Source organism: Nicrophorus vespilloides, unplaced genomic scaffold, assembly GCF_001412225.1.
Source record: "Nicrophorus vespilloides isolate i.1.1-1 unplaced genomic scaffold, Nicve_v1.0, whole genome shotgun sequence".
Classification (NCBI taxonomy): domain Eukaryota; kingdom Metazoa; phylum Arthropoda; class Insecta; order Coleoptera; family Silphidae; genus Nicrophorus; species Nicrophorus vespilloides.
Genome location: NW_017097749.1, coordinates 61,641 through 78,630, shown reverse-complemented (window position 1 = coordinate 78,630; position 16,990 = coordinate 61,641). Strand labels below are relative to the sequence as shown.

At 28.4% G+C, this 16,990-nt stretch overlaps 3 protein-coding genes across 5 annotated transcripts in view; all 3 read left to right on the top strand.

Annotated features, from left to right (window-relative positions):
- The window catches only part of LOC108560869 (UNC93-like protein), a 36,932-nt gene extending 31,211 nt beyond the window's left edge, over window positions 1-5,721 (top strand). The window contains exons 5-6 of one of the 3 annotated variants that reach the window (XM_017918576.1): window positions 673-1,022; window positions 4,653-5,721. In XM_017918576.1, coding sequence (XP_017774065.1) covers window positions 673-998 — 326 coding nt within the window. In that variant the 3' untranslated portion in view covers window positions 999-1,022; window positions 4,653-5,721. Of the gene's footprint in view, window positions 1-672; window positions 1,177-4,652 lie in introns of those variants that run through there. The other 2 variants (XM_017918577.1, XM_017918579.1) reach the window with 2 other exon arrangements.
- Window positions 5,722-9,137: 3,416 nt separating this feature from the next.
- LOC108560867 (peptidoglycan-recognition protein LE-like) lies at window positions 9,138-12,296 on the top strand. The gene is made up of 5 exons (XM_017918574.1): window positions 9,138-9,581; window positions 9,772-9,961; window positions 10,016-10,117; window positions 11,667-11,847; window positions 11,906-12,296. Exons 1-5 carry the CDS (start codon window positions 9,321-9,323, stop codon window positions 12,165-12,167), a joined length of 996 nt encoding a protein of 331 aa, XP_017774063.1. The 5' UTR covers window positions 9,138-9,320; the 3' UTR covers window positions 12,168-12,296.
- Window positions 12,297-15,322: 3,026 nt separating this feature from the next.
- LOC108560868 (carboxyl-terminal PDZ ligand of neuronal nitric oxide synthase protein-like) overlaps window positions 15,323-16,990 on the top strand; it is a gene marked incomplete at its 3' end in the record, with an annotated part of 29,308 nt that continues 27,640 nt past the window's right edge. Inside the window, 1 exon segment of the mRNA XM_017918575.1 lies at window positions 15,323-15,752.

Below are 16,990 nucleotides of genomic sequence, written 5' to 3'. Positions count from 1 at the left end.
TGTTTTATTGTTTTTTTTCTCTAGTCTATTATTCTTAACTTATTATTTATTACACGTGGATGCACGTAATTAACGGATATTAGAATCTAAACTAAAGCTAATAATTTAGATTTGTTTGTAAACAAATTGGAAAGATGATCGAAAATAACGATGATCTCAGCGTGCGTTTCGTCCTATCACTTCGTTATTAATATTAATATTCGGTCGGCCGTGTATATTTACGCTTATAATTATATATCCGTTTGAACGCTGCGAGAAAGATCGTTCCGTTTCTTTATTTAAGCGAAAAAAGAGTTGAACGATAGGCGCAGCGAGTAACCTGCCTTGCCCGCAGGTAAAGAAGTATCTGGATACAACTGAATTCTGAACTCGGTTTATGCATATGTATTCGTACGTATTTACTCATTAAAATAAATCCAGCACGAATTATTTCCAGATTTGCGTACAAGCGTTTTACTTTATTCCTTTTATTGTTGTTGTTGTTCTTGATGTTGTTTAGCAGATGATGCAATGCAATAGTAGAAAGTTTTATATCGTTTCAAAATTGCGTGGATTTCAGTTACAATAACAGGAGTTTGTAACTGGTTATTTGTAGTTCGAACCGCATCGAACCAATTTTCTCAAAGTCGTTCGTTTCTCATATTATTTATTTATTTATTTATCGATTCGCAGGATTGTACGGCACGCTGTTCAGAAGGAACAAGGAAGCGGCGTTCTCCAACTACAGGCTGTGGGAGAGCTCAGGATTCGTGATCGCCTATGCTTACTCCAACCATCTCTGCGCTCGCATGAAGCTCTACGTTATGCTCGCTGTCCTGTTACTCGGCGTCTTCATGTACATCATCGTCGAGATCTTGCACACTAGGAAGCTCAGGAGGCAGAAGGAGAAGGAAAGGCAGGCTGCCGCTTTGGAAGCTACGAAGATGCCGCAGGAACCTGAGGAAACTGATGATGAAATTGACGAGATCGACGATAAGATTATTGTTACACACTTCTAGGGAATTTCAATCAAGCAAAAAAAAAAGGTAATTATCATCTATCCAGACGTTGCACTCTTTATTATGGCTATTATAAAGGACAGGATTTCACTAATTATATAATCATCAAGTAAACAAACAATAATTTAAAAAAAAAATGGCTTAGGTTTATTGAAAATAGAAACAACAGGATTATTAAATTAATTACTTATTATATGTACTTATTACAGTAAATTTGAGCTAACCTAAATATATATATAAAAAAAATAATAAAAACAAACTAATAAATTGTTTAGTTTTTCCTTTTTTTAATTAATTAAATAAATAATTATTATTTACTTGTTCAATTTCATGCATAATCCTTATATTTCTTATAAACAATCAGAACTTAATTTAATTAAAAAAAATCAATTAGAAATAATCATAATTATTTAAACGTTGAGTATTATCAAAACACGAATATTAACTAAATAATTATGGTCTGTGTAATCTAATTATTTGGATTGCATTTCTAGTTTTGTACATACAAATAAATGAAATTCTTTGACTAAGAAATTTGAAACTTTCAATGATCCTTAAATATTTTAAGTTTTTAATTACTTTGAAAAAGTTCTTATACAATTTTTATAAAATAATTCAAATAAATATTTTCTTTTTGATTTTTATAAACATATTGAAAATTTAATGATTTTTTTGCAAATATTTTATCAGTATATTCATTAACTTTTAATAATATAGTTTAAAATATAGTCTAGAATGTAATAATTCAATGTAGACTCATTTAATACAATTTTAATGAAATTGAAGGGAGAATAAAAATAATATAACAATTTCTAATACTACTTAGAATGTAACACATAAGTATATTTTTTTTCTTGAATGCTTCTGTAATTATAAAGTAACTTTATTAATTTTAAGTCTCACTTTTTGTTGTAATTTAAATATTCATTTAAAAATGGTGAGTCTCTTGTTGATGGGCAAATTTAGAAATGACTAAATCTATTTTCGATTATCATTGAAAATTTACTATTTCTTAAAAATAATAGTATATATTCAATGATAGTCGAAAATAAATTGTTTAGTATACTTATGTTGGAGCAAAGTAAATAAATATTCTAATTAATAAAGTGTGTGTAAATGAAATAAACTAATAAAGCATTTCGACGTTACGATTAATATTTTCTTGCTTCATATTCTACCAGGAAGCAAAATTGAAACTTAATTAAAAGTCTATAAATTTATGAATATTAATTTGATAAAATCATATTAGTTTATTGAATACTGAAATCAATAGTAATTTATAGAAATAGTTTAAATTTTCGATGAACATTAAAATGTAGGTCGAATAACGGGTTTATTTTGGAGTTTCAAATTAAAACTGAGGTGTTACTGCTTCGAATCGACATATAAAGTGAAGACTCTTAAGCTATTAATAATTTCGGATAATTAGATCATAAAGACACACACAAAAAAATATGCTGAATAGATTGTAGAGCTACCGTTAGAAGGAACATTGTTCGAAAAATTGAATTTGATTTTCTCTTTTGCGCAACGAAATCGTATCACGCGAAGCCCAGATGATATGCAGATTAGAAATTCGCCGTCGAATTGTATCCGCGTCGGTTTGTAATTTCTGGGTGGCGCCCAGATCCAAATTTCGTATAGGAAACAACAGTTTTCGTCACGTCCTTGGATAAATGCAAATTATTTGGATTACGATTATTAAGCGATTATTGTTATTTTACGATTTGATTCCTGAAATAAAATTGAATCTTTTGCAAGAAGCAATTGGATTTATATATGAAAAACAGAAGGCAGGTGAATCGTAAGACTGCGATTATCGTATCGCGTGTTTTTAATTTTTAATAATATGTTTATTTTTGTTTCGTTAAAAAGTCATTCACACTTTCGAAATAGATTGTAACTAATTAAATATTCATTAGGGAACTGACGACGTTATGTACATGTTGCAAATAAAATTATAAATCATTTAAGAAGTCCGTTAATGGGCATTTCCAGGTACAATTCTAAACAATATTTCATTGACTTGTCCTTGTCGATTCTCATCAAAAGCAAATCTCGTCAACGTCAATAGCTGTAAATAAATATACAAGCAAAACTGTTTTCTTACCTTAATGTTACAAAACTATACATTTACTCAATGCAATTTCGAATGAAATCTCAATAAAGTGAATTACAAAACAACAGTTTTTTAAGTTTTCAATTTTGTAGTTGTAAATTGTAATTTTTGTTAAACCAAATGACGAAAATATAAATGAATATTTTCAATTCAGTTTTTATATTATGCAATTACGAAATTGATACCTGTAAATAGTTCAAAAAAAAAACATTTTTAACCATCTACTAACAAAACTGTCCATTTTATCATTGAATTTTTTAACGGAATCTCAACTAATTGAAGTTTTACAGCGACTAAATTATGAAACTGTTCATTTTATCAATTCAATTTCACGCTTTAATTAATAAAGCAACAAATTTTAATTCAGTTTTGAAACTGTACATTTTCTCAATGCACTTTTGAATCAAATCTCAATATTGTGAATAGCAAAACTACTCTTTTGTAAAGCATCAAATTATGAAGCTTACTTCAATTTTGTAGCTGTAAATTGTATTTTTTATTAGACCAAATGATGAAAATATTCATTTATCAATTCATACTTCAATATTGAAGCCAATTTCATCAATTGTAAGTATTTAAAAACAGTTTTTATGATATATAATTACGAAATTGACAATTTTCTCAATTTTATTCAAAACTCGTTAGTTCTTAGCTGTAAATAGTTAAAACAAAAACCAATTCCAACTATCAAATAACGAAATTGTCTATTTTCAATCAAATCGCAACAAATTGAAGGTTTACAGTCACCAAATTATGAAACTATTAATTTTCTTAATTCAATTTTGAAGCTAAATGTATTAACGTAAATAATCAATCAACAGTTATCATGTCATAAAAATTGAATTAACACAACTTCAATAGTTGTAAATAGTCAGAAGCCGTTTTTCTGTCTTAAAATTATGAAACAAAGCATTTTCTAAATCCAATTTTTATTTGTAAATCAACAGTTTTCAATCAATAAAATAACTAAATTAATAATTATGAAACTAATTTCATGAACGTTAAAAGGTGTAAATAGTTGAGCAACAAAAAATTGTATGCTGAAATCACGAAACAAACCAATTTATGAATATTATTTTGAAGGAAATTCGAACAATTTCTAATATTTTTTTTTTTTCAAATTTGCAGAAAATTTAATAGTTAATAGAAGAAACAGTTTTTATGCCACCAAATTATGAAACAAACCAATTTCATAAAAAAATTACAAATAGTTACAAAAAAAAAACAATTTTCCTAACTAGAAATTTTAAAATAAACCATATTTCTCATTTCTATATAATTTCACAACATATTTTCAACGTAAATTACTGTAAATAGTCAAACAATAGTTCACTTTATGAAACTAAGTAATTTTTCAATTAAGTTTTGAAGAAAATGTAGAAGAAAAATAGAATTCCTATAATAAAATTATAAAATGAATTCAATTTTGAATCAAATCTCATGAAAATAAATAGCTGTAAATCATCAAGCAATCATTTTATTACCTTAATATTAAAAAATTATGAAACTAATCTTTATTTTTTTTTCTTTGTTACAGGTAGATTAGATGATCCGATTCTCAGATCTTATATTCGCAATGGAGAATACAAGATGCTACCCAAACGAAAAAAGTAAAAAAAAACAAACGTAAAGTAGTCGAGTGTTTACTTTAAGTAAATAGCAGAACTTAATAAATGTAATACTATTGTTGTTGTTATTATTGTTGTAGTTGTTGCGATTTCAGATTTCGATTGACTTGAAATCTGCTGGAAACGAAAACAAAAACAAAATCTTCTTGAAAACAAAACAAAAAACAAACATGCGACTTTGGCTTTCTTGATATTCGCAAAGTATTGTTGACCAAAATTTTTCGCGCACATTTATATATTATACACACATATAAATATCATTACGTTATCTGTGATGGTAAAGGTTTTACGTATGAACTGTTAAGGTTTTGCATTTTTGTACAAATACGCGTTTTTATTTTAATTTACTCCGATTTTAATTTTTTTGGTTTATTTTTACCTTAGGACTGTGATCATATAAATCATGTAATTTAACGCTATTTTTTTCTTTTGTTTTTAACTGCTTCCACTTTTATTTTTTCGTGTAAATAGAAGTCGTGTATTCGACGTTACCTATGTATATACCAGTACGATATTAAACAGTAAACTGCGTACAAAAATGCATCTCGAAAATTTGATACAGAGCAATATTATATTATTATTCTTCACGCGGAAGAGTGTTTGAAAAAGTAAATGTATTTTTTACACAACGAGTTACTGTAAATCCTTTCAATAATTTTATTTATCCGAATTATTATGATTATATATATATTTACATGTTATATTTCGTTTAGTATTATTTCGTGTTAACACTAATTAATAGAAACGCAGTAATTTGCACCGATTTCAAGTGCGTAGAAGATCAAATTTATAAATTATTAGTATCTTAATTATTGTTAACGTTTATTTATGTATTTTATTTCCTTAGATTATAATTATAGACACCATCCCCACTGTACAGTAATATATAAGTTTTTTTGTTTATAGTTATAACAATCAATCCTTGTTGTGAATAGTCAGTATTTTAACAACTAAAATAAAAATCAATGAAAATGAATGTCTTTATTTTATTTATTTCTTACTTCTCCCATCCTTACTTTATGATACACTTAATTGATATTTAATAGACGTAAGTCACAATATAATAAGTTTAATGTATTCATGGAATATTACAAGAATCAATATACAGCGTTCTATTGAACTTTGCTGCGAAGTTGCAACATATCACAATTGCCATGACACGAAACTGACACAATTATAAAACAAATGTGATGGTGCATATTGTTAGTAAGTACATTAGTAATTATGTGTTTAGTAATTAAGTTTTTAGTAATTTAGTTTTAACATTAATGAGAGAAAAAAAACGTGAAATGACATTAAACGTTATCTTGTCGCGACTTGATTGATGACTGCGACTGCTGATGATATTCTAGTTCAAGGTCATCTTCATTAGAATTCTGCATCTAACAAGAAAGGTGAATGTCCAATGTTATTCCACAATAATCAACAAATCTGAAGAATGGAATTTTCAAACTTTACTTTCTTACCCAAATTAATTTATTAGTTAAATCTCATAGAAAACAATACAATTTTAGCAGATAAATGTTTATAGACATAGAATTTATTTAATATTTGTACTTAGTTATATAAAGTTAAGTTTTCCATTCATAAAATATTAATTAAACAAATATCTTCTACTACAGCAAATTGTATCTAAACTTTAATTAAAGTTCTAAAAAATGAGAACACGAAATTATAGTTATAAACATAAATGATCTCTTTCTTCAATCCATTTTTTTTGTATGCGGTTTGAAAGTCCTCGGTTAGTCCGGTTTAAAACAGTATGGGATATTGGCATAACCGCACTATGCGAGGTATTTCCAACGAAGTATTGATTAATATTTATACGTTTATATTGTCATTGAAAATTACCTTAATATATGATTTAGTTGTACATTTCTTAAGTTACAAAATTATATTTGTCTAAACTTTATCTTACTAAAAATTAAAAAAAAAACAAAATTTCAAAAATATTTATTGTTTTCTATTTATTTTTAACTATAATTTTTAGGATATTGCAAAAGAATGGTCTTTCATAAATAACACCAATTATACGTTTGTTTTCTGTTGCTTGGTGATAAGATAATATTGTGAGTAAAGTATTGAAGTTTGTTTTTGTTTCTGGTGGAAACAACCAATAATTTATGTTTTTTTAAAGGCATATATAGTAATTGATTGGATTATTTGAAGGACGACTTCTTTGATTTCCTTTAAAGAAAACCTACGTTATTTCTTGCATATTTAGAATAGTTATTAAATTACGCACTGTGTCGCATAATTTGCTCTATAAATTGATGATAATAATATTATAAATTTTAATAATATAAGAGAATAGGTGTTTTTCAGTTAGTTATTTAATTATGTTTAAATCAAATAAACATGATTAATTGTAAATTTTAACCTTGTTTAACTTAAAATAGATTATAATATTATTAATATAATAAGTAAGTTTTCTTTAAATTTAATTGAAATCTACAATATTAATCATTTCCTTTCAATTAATTTACAATCTTTATTAATTACATATAAGTTATGGTAAAAATCTTATTTCAATCATTTGTTTTGTGAGATTTGGGTAGAAAATTTAAGGTAACTTATGTTATATCTTTTTTATGTTTATAGCCCTTTTTCTCATCCATTTTAGGTGCTCATCAATCCTATTTCTTTTTTATCTCATTTCCATACTTTTTACCAACTTCAAAATAAATATCTCTTTAAATTTTAGTTAAATTTTATGTTACAAATTTTTCTACATTTACATCACTAGTTCTGCTTCTTTTAGGTACTAATAGATTCTATTTTTCATCTCGTTATATAAGTTTACATACTTTTTACCAAAATCCAAAGAAACGTGTCAAAATATATGTTTATTCAAATTTTTAATTAAAAAATATGTACTTTGTGTAAGTTTACAAAGTTTGTCACAAATTATAAAAAAATATGTATCAAAAATATTATTTATTCAACTGTTTCAATTAAAATTTATTTTATTTCATCTTCTACTCATTTTCGCTTATTTTAGGTACTCATCGAACTTTATTATTCATCTCATTTTATAAGTTTACATAGCTTTTAACAAAATCTAAAGAAATATTACCAATTTTCAATAGACTATAAAACATTATAAATCATCTCATAACTATAATTATATGGTCAAATTAATTATGAATTAACTTACTAACTAATTATTCGGTTATAATTATTTAATACCAAAAAAGTTTATAAGAAAAAAATAATCCCAAATTCGTAACGATTTTCATTTATTGAAAATTTATTCTATATTTGATCAAATATTATTCATAAATCTTGTATTTTTAATAATTATAATAATAATGTATTACTTAGTATATAGACGTATGCATTCTTAACATCCAAAGTGAATGTGTGGTTGCCTATATCAATTGTATAAAAAATAATTCTCATCTTAATATGAACTATTTACTGAACTTAAAATTAGTTTAAAAGTATAATTGAAGGCTCGTAGTTATATTTAATTAAAATTTACTTCTTAAGTTTCTTTAAGACAAAAGTTTAAATTAGTATTTAAATAAGCAAAGGGAATGAATTACTGTGTCAATAAAGTTTATTTCAATTAAATAAGCTAAATTAGTGTAATAAGTATTTGTCTAATTATTTACTAATAATCATAAATGAGTAATTAAAATTAATTAAATATTTATGTATAGGAAACGTAAGGTGTTTCAATTAGAATAAATTAAATATGTCCAAAGAAAACTCATAGTTGCAAAATTTATAAAAAGAACTTTAGAAGTGTTTTCCGATAAAGATATACAACCTTGCAAACTCCGGATAATCGGTTTCGCCAATATCTCGGACTGTTTGAAACCGGACTAATCGAGGAACTAAATATATATATAAAAGTAAAGCTCACGAAAAGAGACTTAATTATATAAAACAAAAGTTAGGGAACTTTTGTACTTATTAAATTTGAAAAGTAGAAAAATCATAAATAAATTAAATTCAAATGATTTATTCATTTAAATGATTTGTTCATTTAAATTTACATTATTTTAATTGATAAACTAATTGCTCATTAATATCCAATATCATTAATATCCAATTTAATTACACCAAATTCGACCACTGATATAATGAGAAAAATAAGTATAAATTTTCTAAGATTTATTCTTATTTTGTTAAATTCAAATTTAGTTTGTTTTGAAATTTTCAAAGCGGATTTACTGTAAATCCGTACTGGTCAAAGCCGGACTATGCGAGTGATTATTATACTAAGATAAATGCAAACAATGTGCTAGGTGCAGTCATAAGTATTGTGAGTAAATAATAAGGAACGAACGGAAATTACGAAATGCGCCTTTATCAATATACCTTATCTATTTAAATTCTGTTAAGTGCTAGACTCAAGTTCGCGCGCGACGCTCGTAACAGCAGCAGCAGTAGCTGTAGTCGTCTAAAATAAAACTGTTGCAAGCAAAAGCGGTTCTTGTTAAGCAAAAAGGTGATTCATAACAGTAAAAATAAAGATCGCAATATGTGTATTTAGTGTCTGAGCAGCGGCGACGCGAACGTTTTGATTTAGCGGACGATGCACAGCGTTCAAAGATATATAACAAAATGAATGATGAGAATACCGAGTGCAGTGCTTCAGTGTCCGCCAACACCGAATTGGAATCTGTACAGCAGGACAAGAAGGGCACAGCCATTGAGAAGTGCTCCAAATGGTTGGAGGAATGCTCCTTGGACGATACCGAATCAATCTCTACATGTGATACCTCCGACTTGACATCGGAATGCTCGACATTCGACGATTCCCTCAGCTACGATTCCAAAGGCATCGCTTCAATAAACGCAATTAAAACTAATGGAGATTACAATGTAATGTAAACAAAACAATATATTATTAATTAATGTACTTTAGTATAAAAATATTTAACACAATTGTTATCTGGTGAATCACTTCCTATTAAAACCAACAAATACTATAATTCCTGCCAAGTTCAGAACGTAAACATAATTTTCAATAATCTTCAAGAACAAATAAATACATTTTTTTGTTTAATTATAGATAGATTCGCATCAGTTGGGAACGTTGGTTAGCGCGTCAAACAATATTTATCAAAATGTTACTATAAACAAATCAAAGAAGGTGCATTTAGGTAACATCACTTACATCAATGGACCGATCTATCTTAATCAGCCTAATGATAACTTGAAGTCTATATCTGTAGCTGCAATTGAAGCTCCAACTAAAAAAAGTGAGTGTTTTGATTTTATATTGGTTATTTGTAATTTAATTATTTCTTTTGCAGCTTACACGAAAGTTAGATTAATCGATAGAAAGAATTGGCTAGCCCAACCTTCGCTTTCAGAATGCGAGAAATTGTCAGAACCTGCCAAATACGTGATCATCTGTAAGTAATTCATCTAAATTTGTTAGAGTTTATGTTGAACTTATTGTTCTATTTCGTGGAATGACAGAAACAAGATCAAAAATTAATTTAAATTTAGAAGAAGTATTTATTATTTTATTATTTTGATTAATTTTACTGTACCCAAAACCGGTTTTTCTTTGTAAATTTAGGGTATTACCCGAATTCATAAGTTGAATCAACTTATATATAAATAAAATAATGTCAAGGTTATTTAATGACTCTCGTTATTCCGATAATTATTACATTCATAATAATATTTATTAGAACAGTCACATAAAAACACATTTATGCAATCATAATAATGATCAAAGGTCTTTGCACCCTTATATTCATAGCATTTCTATACTTTGTTTCCAGTTTCACCTTGAGATTTTTTTTATTAATATCAGCAGAATTTAATAAATGTGAACAAATGAAGATAAACGTGACGTGAAGATAAACTCTATTGTCGGTCCTGATAATAACGTACGTTAATAATTTTCTATAGATAATTTGTTATTATTAATTTCTAAATTTTCTTACTAAATTTATTTACTAAATTTTCTTTATATTTAAACTTAATTATAAACTACCTTCATTAGACATAATTGTGCCTATTTTTACAATTATATTTGATACAAATTTAGAAATATATTAATTTTGGTGTATTGTTAGTCAAATTTTAAATTGTAGAATGGAAGAGCATACAAATATGTTTCTGTTGTATCTCAAATCATATTTACTTTCAACTTTAATAATGAAGATGCATTTTCTTCAAAATTTCAAACTTGAATAACGAAAAATTTATATACTAGAAAAGAAAACATTTTTTATGTTGTTAGATAATTCAAAGACGTTCATATAAAGACGTTTTCTTTAATTAAATTCACTTGATTTTTTTTCAAGACTTTCAAAGAAGTATTTATTAGTTTTGCAAAATATATATTTGATAAAAACTTATATTTTTCTAAATTGTTTCTCTAAGTTTATAAACAAGTAAATAAAATGGATTTCTTTACTTTTTTGGCATATTTAAATTTGTTTTTCGTTAATTGATAGTAAGATCTATTTGAAAATTTTCAGTATAATATTTTTCAAGACTTTCAAACGAATTTAGTATTGATTATACCTCAAACTATTTATTTACAATTGCTTTGACCAATATTCCTTTCAACCAAATATTTTTTATAACAGTTATTATTTGTGAGATCTATCTGAAAATATCATATTGGAAGTCATTCTGATACGTTACGCGATGTATGAAATCGCTTTATACAAAATCGTGTTATTAAATTGTCCGTTATACGAAAATCGCGTTATATAAAACAGTTGTAGGAATTCGCGTTAGTGGAACACAGGTTTTGCGGAAGTCTAGTATATTTAATTCAATGTTATTTAAGACTCTATTAATATTCATATTTATTTTCATAATAATATTTGATGAGAGTTTTGTACGATCATTTTTCTAAACGTTTCTTGTCTATTTGTTCAAACTTTTCTGTATAATATCTTATAAATGTATATTAATGTTTTTAATTGAAATTGAAAGGTCATTCGGCTACTGAAGACGGAAAAACGCACGCAGACAACATCCTTTTAGTACGATTGATCCAACAATTTCACATAGAAAGTAGAAATTGGGGCGACATCGGATACAACTTTCTGATCGGTTCGGATGGAAGCACGTACATGGGTCGAGGCTGGGGTGTGCAGGGCGCTCACACAATCAGGTACACGCAGCAATAACAACTCTAATTAAAACGTAACATTTTCTTTGTTTCATCTCAGGTACAACCGATTTTCGGTGGGAATCTGCTTTGTCGGTTGTTTCATCAACATGTTGCCACCGGAAGTTGCGCTCGAACAGGCGAAGGCCCTCATCGAGCAGGGTGTAGAAGTCGGTGCTATTGATCCGAACTATTCCTTGCTCGGACACAGCCAGTGCATTTCGACGGAGAGTCCTGGCCGCATGCTTTTCGACGAGATCAGAACTTGGAAAAACTTTGATCCGACCGTCAGCGTGCAGATACCGTCCCCTTTGATTAGATAATTACCCGACAAAGTTCACAACTCGCATCATCATTTACTAATTAACTGCTGTTTTCTCATCCAGTTTCAAAGAAGACATATTCTTAAGTTGTTCAAACAACAACTTTCAACAACATTCAGAATTTATAATTTTGTTTTATACAATTTTTGTCTTGAAGATTATATTTATTATTTTATATTTTCTGATTCATTTCTAAATACGAATTTTTCGAACTTGCTCAATGAAAAAGTCAAAAGAATTCAATTTTGTTTTACACAATAATTGTAATAAATATTTTATTTAATATATTATGTTGCATCATTCACATTTAAACATGTAAAGTTTTAAGTAACTCAGAAAGTTGAAACAAAATTCTGAGTTTTAAAATATGTTTTATATAATTTATTAACTGATATCTTCACATTCAGTCATAAAGACGTAAAGTCTTAAATAAATCTTCCAAAAGCACTGAAAATATACAATTTGACTTCCTACATTTATTGATATAAATTTATATTATATTTATTAACTGATGTTTTCGAGTCAACTTCAAAGATATTAATTCTTAATTAGCATCTTAAATGAATCATTATTTATCATTTGAATCATTCAGTTTGAAAAACGTAAAGTTTTAAGTGATATAAGCATCTTCTAACAAATTTCAAATTGTATTTTATAGAATTTTTATATAATTAATTATATTTTACAAATCCTAAAGTTTATTGATTGTAAAAATAAACATAATCTTTAAAAATGTCTTGAAATAAAGTAAAAATTAAATTTAGATCTATATTTGAACTTTTCTATTTATTTATAAAGATTTCTAAATAAATTGAGTTGATGATCTTTATTCTTTAAATAAAGATGATAAAATATCAACAGTTCTTTTTATTACGACGATAAAGTGGATGATGTTGCATCTTTTTGTGTAGAAAATAATGGTAGATCAAAAGTTCTAATAATGATGACATTTGTTTGAAAGCTTTGGACAACCTCATACATAAACTCCCTTCTATTGATTAATAGATATTTTTCGCCCCCTAACGTCTTCATCCACTTAATTCCCCTTGTATAAATACGACGCTGAATTTTTCATAATCGAAAATAAACGATTTGTGACATGAGGGCGTGTAGGAAAGGGCGCAGCAATATGTATTAAGCGAGATAACGAATGGCTTCGCTCTGAAAGGGGGAAAAAGAAAATGTAATGGAAGTAATGATAACAACGAAAATTGCCCTACACTTTCAAGTTATGTCCGGAAAAGAATATTACATACGAACGCGGCGACTTCATTTTCGCAACGATTATGATTTGCAGATTGTCAACTCGTTTCTTTGTGTTATTAGTCGAGAAAATTCAATTGGGTCGACCATCCTATTAGTTCGCAATGGGTTTACGTGCTTGAAACTTTCGGACAAACGAACGATTTTGATAGAGGAGAACCGTTAACTTCGTCTAAGAGTATTTGCGAACGTCGACTGACATTGTTTAACGACTTCGGACTAACACTCTTTGAAGATCGTCGACTAATACTATTTGGGGTCCAAAATGCGATTGAGGGCTCTCGACTAACATTACTTGGGGCCCACACTTAAAATTATTCACTAACACAGTTTGTGACCCTCGGCCCTCTTTGAGGACATATTAATTGTATTTGGGGCCCTCGCACTGTTTGGGAGCTCTCAACTAACATACAATATCAGACTAGATTTCATATATTTACATGTTTTAAACCACTTACAGCGGAAGTCTCAGCGGAAGAAGACAAGGAAGTTGAAGTTTATTTATATACTCTACTTCAAATATCCATATCAATCTAATCAATATGCTCAAAGGAAATTACATCATATATAAGTAGACAAATAAAGTTAAAGAAGAGGCAGGACTATGATTTAATAAGAGGTAAACTATTGAAAGATCTGCGAGTTTTATTGATTACTCAAATATTCAATAATATAGTGGACAGTTGCACATATTCTATTAATATCCAAACCAGGAAAACCTCAAATCATACAGACCCAAAAACTTCTTAGTGATAATATCAAAAGTATTCGAAGGGATGAAGAAAAAATGTAATGGAAGAAATAATAACAAGGAAAATAGCCTGAAGAGAAAAATACATACAAATGAGACTTGATTTTGCAACTGTTTACAAAGAAAACATACATATAAATTATTAAATTATCTTCTATTTGTTCATATAGTAAATTTATATTGATAATCAAATTAATCTGCTGAGAATTAACTAATTGTTAATTAAGCTTCTAATATTAACGCCTTACCTTTGAAAAAAAAAATACATACATAGAAAAGAAATTATAGTATTTAATGTGCTCATACAGTCATTTTCTTTTGCATTTTCTCAAAGCTCCAATTTTTTCTATACGTGCTTTCATTTTCATTAAGTGCCACTTCTAATGACATCATACGTTTTTTAAACCTTTCAGTCTCGTTCCCTTCTTGACCTCATTTTTTTCGACGACTAAGCTCTTCTATCATACTCTTTGTGTTATTCAAATGGTAATTCTTTTTTTCTTTAATTTTATACCATTTTAATTACTTTAATAATTTCAAAAATCAAATTACTTATTAACAATTATTATAATAAAAAAAGAACAGTACTTTTATATTAGTAAATGTTACAGTTAACTTTGCTAATGTACAAGGTTCTATTCAATAGTTAGTTTGATAGTTATAATAGAAAGATAAACTACAATATCCAAGAAAAATCTGTTAAACAATTTCATAAAAGAAACGTTACTAATTTTCTTAGATCACCACTTTTCTTCCGCTGAAGTTATGCAAATTATCAGTTAAGAACAAAAGTATCAACTATTAAGAAAATATATTGGTTGAAATTGAATTTAAACAGAAAATATAAAAAAACTCAATTAGGAAAGAAATATGTTTAATTTAATAACAATGCAAATGAAAACTTATTATTTTACTATCATAATAATACATTATGATTCAGTGGTTATGTTTGCATAAGCTGCAGTGCGAATTAGCTTCAACTGCATTACCAACGCTGATTGATGCGTTACGTCGTCGGATGATGTAAGATGAGCGATGATGAGTGTGGGCAGTGAATAAGAGATGTCTCGCGCGATGAATATGCGCCATATGCGCGCCACAATAACCTGTTTGAAAAGGTAGGATTCAAATCGGGCCCGAGTCTAACAACAACTCTGTTCAGGGATAGACTGTCCGTTCGAAACCAGAGAACGTGCGTCGCCGCCGCCGCCGCAGCAACCGCCTCCTTCGACGTCGTCGTCGTCGCAGTCTTCGCGTCCTCCGACATCCTCCTTGTATACATACAAACATAGTTTCTCGTCCGGCACCGAGCAATATTTTCATTATTTTTTTCTTTAAAAAGATTCGAAAATAACAACAGTCCTATAAATAGAAACGACCGTCGTCCGAATACAATTTTCCAACAGAAACAGACATTGAGAAGTTCTAAATTTTCGCATTTTGTTTCTTTAAAAAAAAAACAACTAATTGTTTCTATATAGTAGTAGAAATGATAAGAAATAACTGTGATTCGTGCAATTTAATGGTGATTTCGATAGTTCGATCAATGTGCCCAAATATCTTCGACTGAGGTAACGACTATTCTGTTGTAATAATAGTCCATTATACACTTTATATTATATTTTAGTTGAGTTTTTTTTTTTAAATAAATCCGTTATACATCCACATATTGTTCATACATTCGAAGGAAAGCGCGCGTTCTGTTTATTTTCGTATCCCTTAATTGATCCGCCTACAAATGTTTTATTTTAAAAGTGAGTTTATTGGTTTTGAATACATAATCGCATGCAGTACGCTGCCAGCCGTGGGCAGGGCCATTGCCATCGAATCACCACTTCCTTTCTAAACATCCATGCACTATTCCAGTGGAAAGACATACAAAAAAAACACACACAGTTTTGATTTCGAGTAAGTTTGTTATACCTAAACCCATCATCATTACATTCAAATAAACATACATCCATGCACATAATTTCGATTTCCAAAAACACCAATACCTTTGAAAGAATGAATTGCAACCTCTAGGCATTCACTAGCTTCATTTCGAGTTGCATTATAGTCTTCTGGGAGACCTTGAAACTGCATTGGAAAACACTAAGATGCAGCCCGATCCTGTTTTATTGCCTCCTTTTTTTCATCTCCTTACTCTCTCACTCTCGCTTCACTTCTTCGTGCCTTGACCGGACGCTCTCAATGAACGCGTGTGCTCATGTACATATCATTACTATTCCTCTTTAAGACAATGCCTCATCTCCGAATCGAAACATTCCAATAGCAAGCAATTTATTTATGTATATATATATATATTCATTTAAAAACTGAGATTCGTAATATTTCGTTGAATACAGTTACACGAAATTATGCAAATTGCACCTGAGAGAAGAATCAAGATTATGTAATGTAAATTTACATTTTTTTAAGTGGCAATAACATCCTGCACCGAACGAATCTCTCGCTTTGTTTGCGTCTGCAGGCTTTCGGTTTGAATCGAACCAACCGAAGCAATTAGTTCAATCGATAAAGTAAGTGTGTGCATCTGATGCTTCGGGATTAATCGTCGATATTTGCCCAAGGCTATTAACAATGGAAGGGAATTAATTTCGGGAAAAACGTTTTTTTTTTATCAATGATTGATGGACGTCGCTTCGATGTAATAGCTTTCGGTTCGATATGCAGTCCACATTGTAGACTCTACATTGTAGACCAGTTGGGGTAAAAATTGCGGTTTCAATTTGCTGAATGTAAACAAACAAAAAATATGCTTCTCTCTTTGATTCTGATGACTGGGGGAAAATTGCGGCTTCAATTT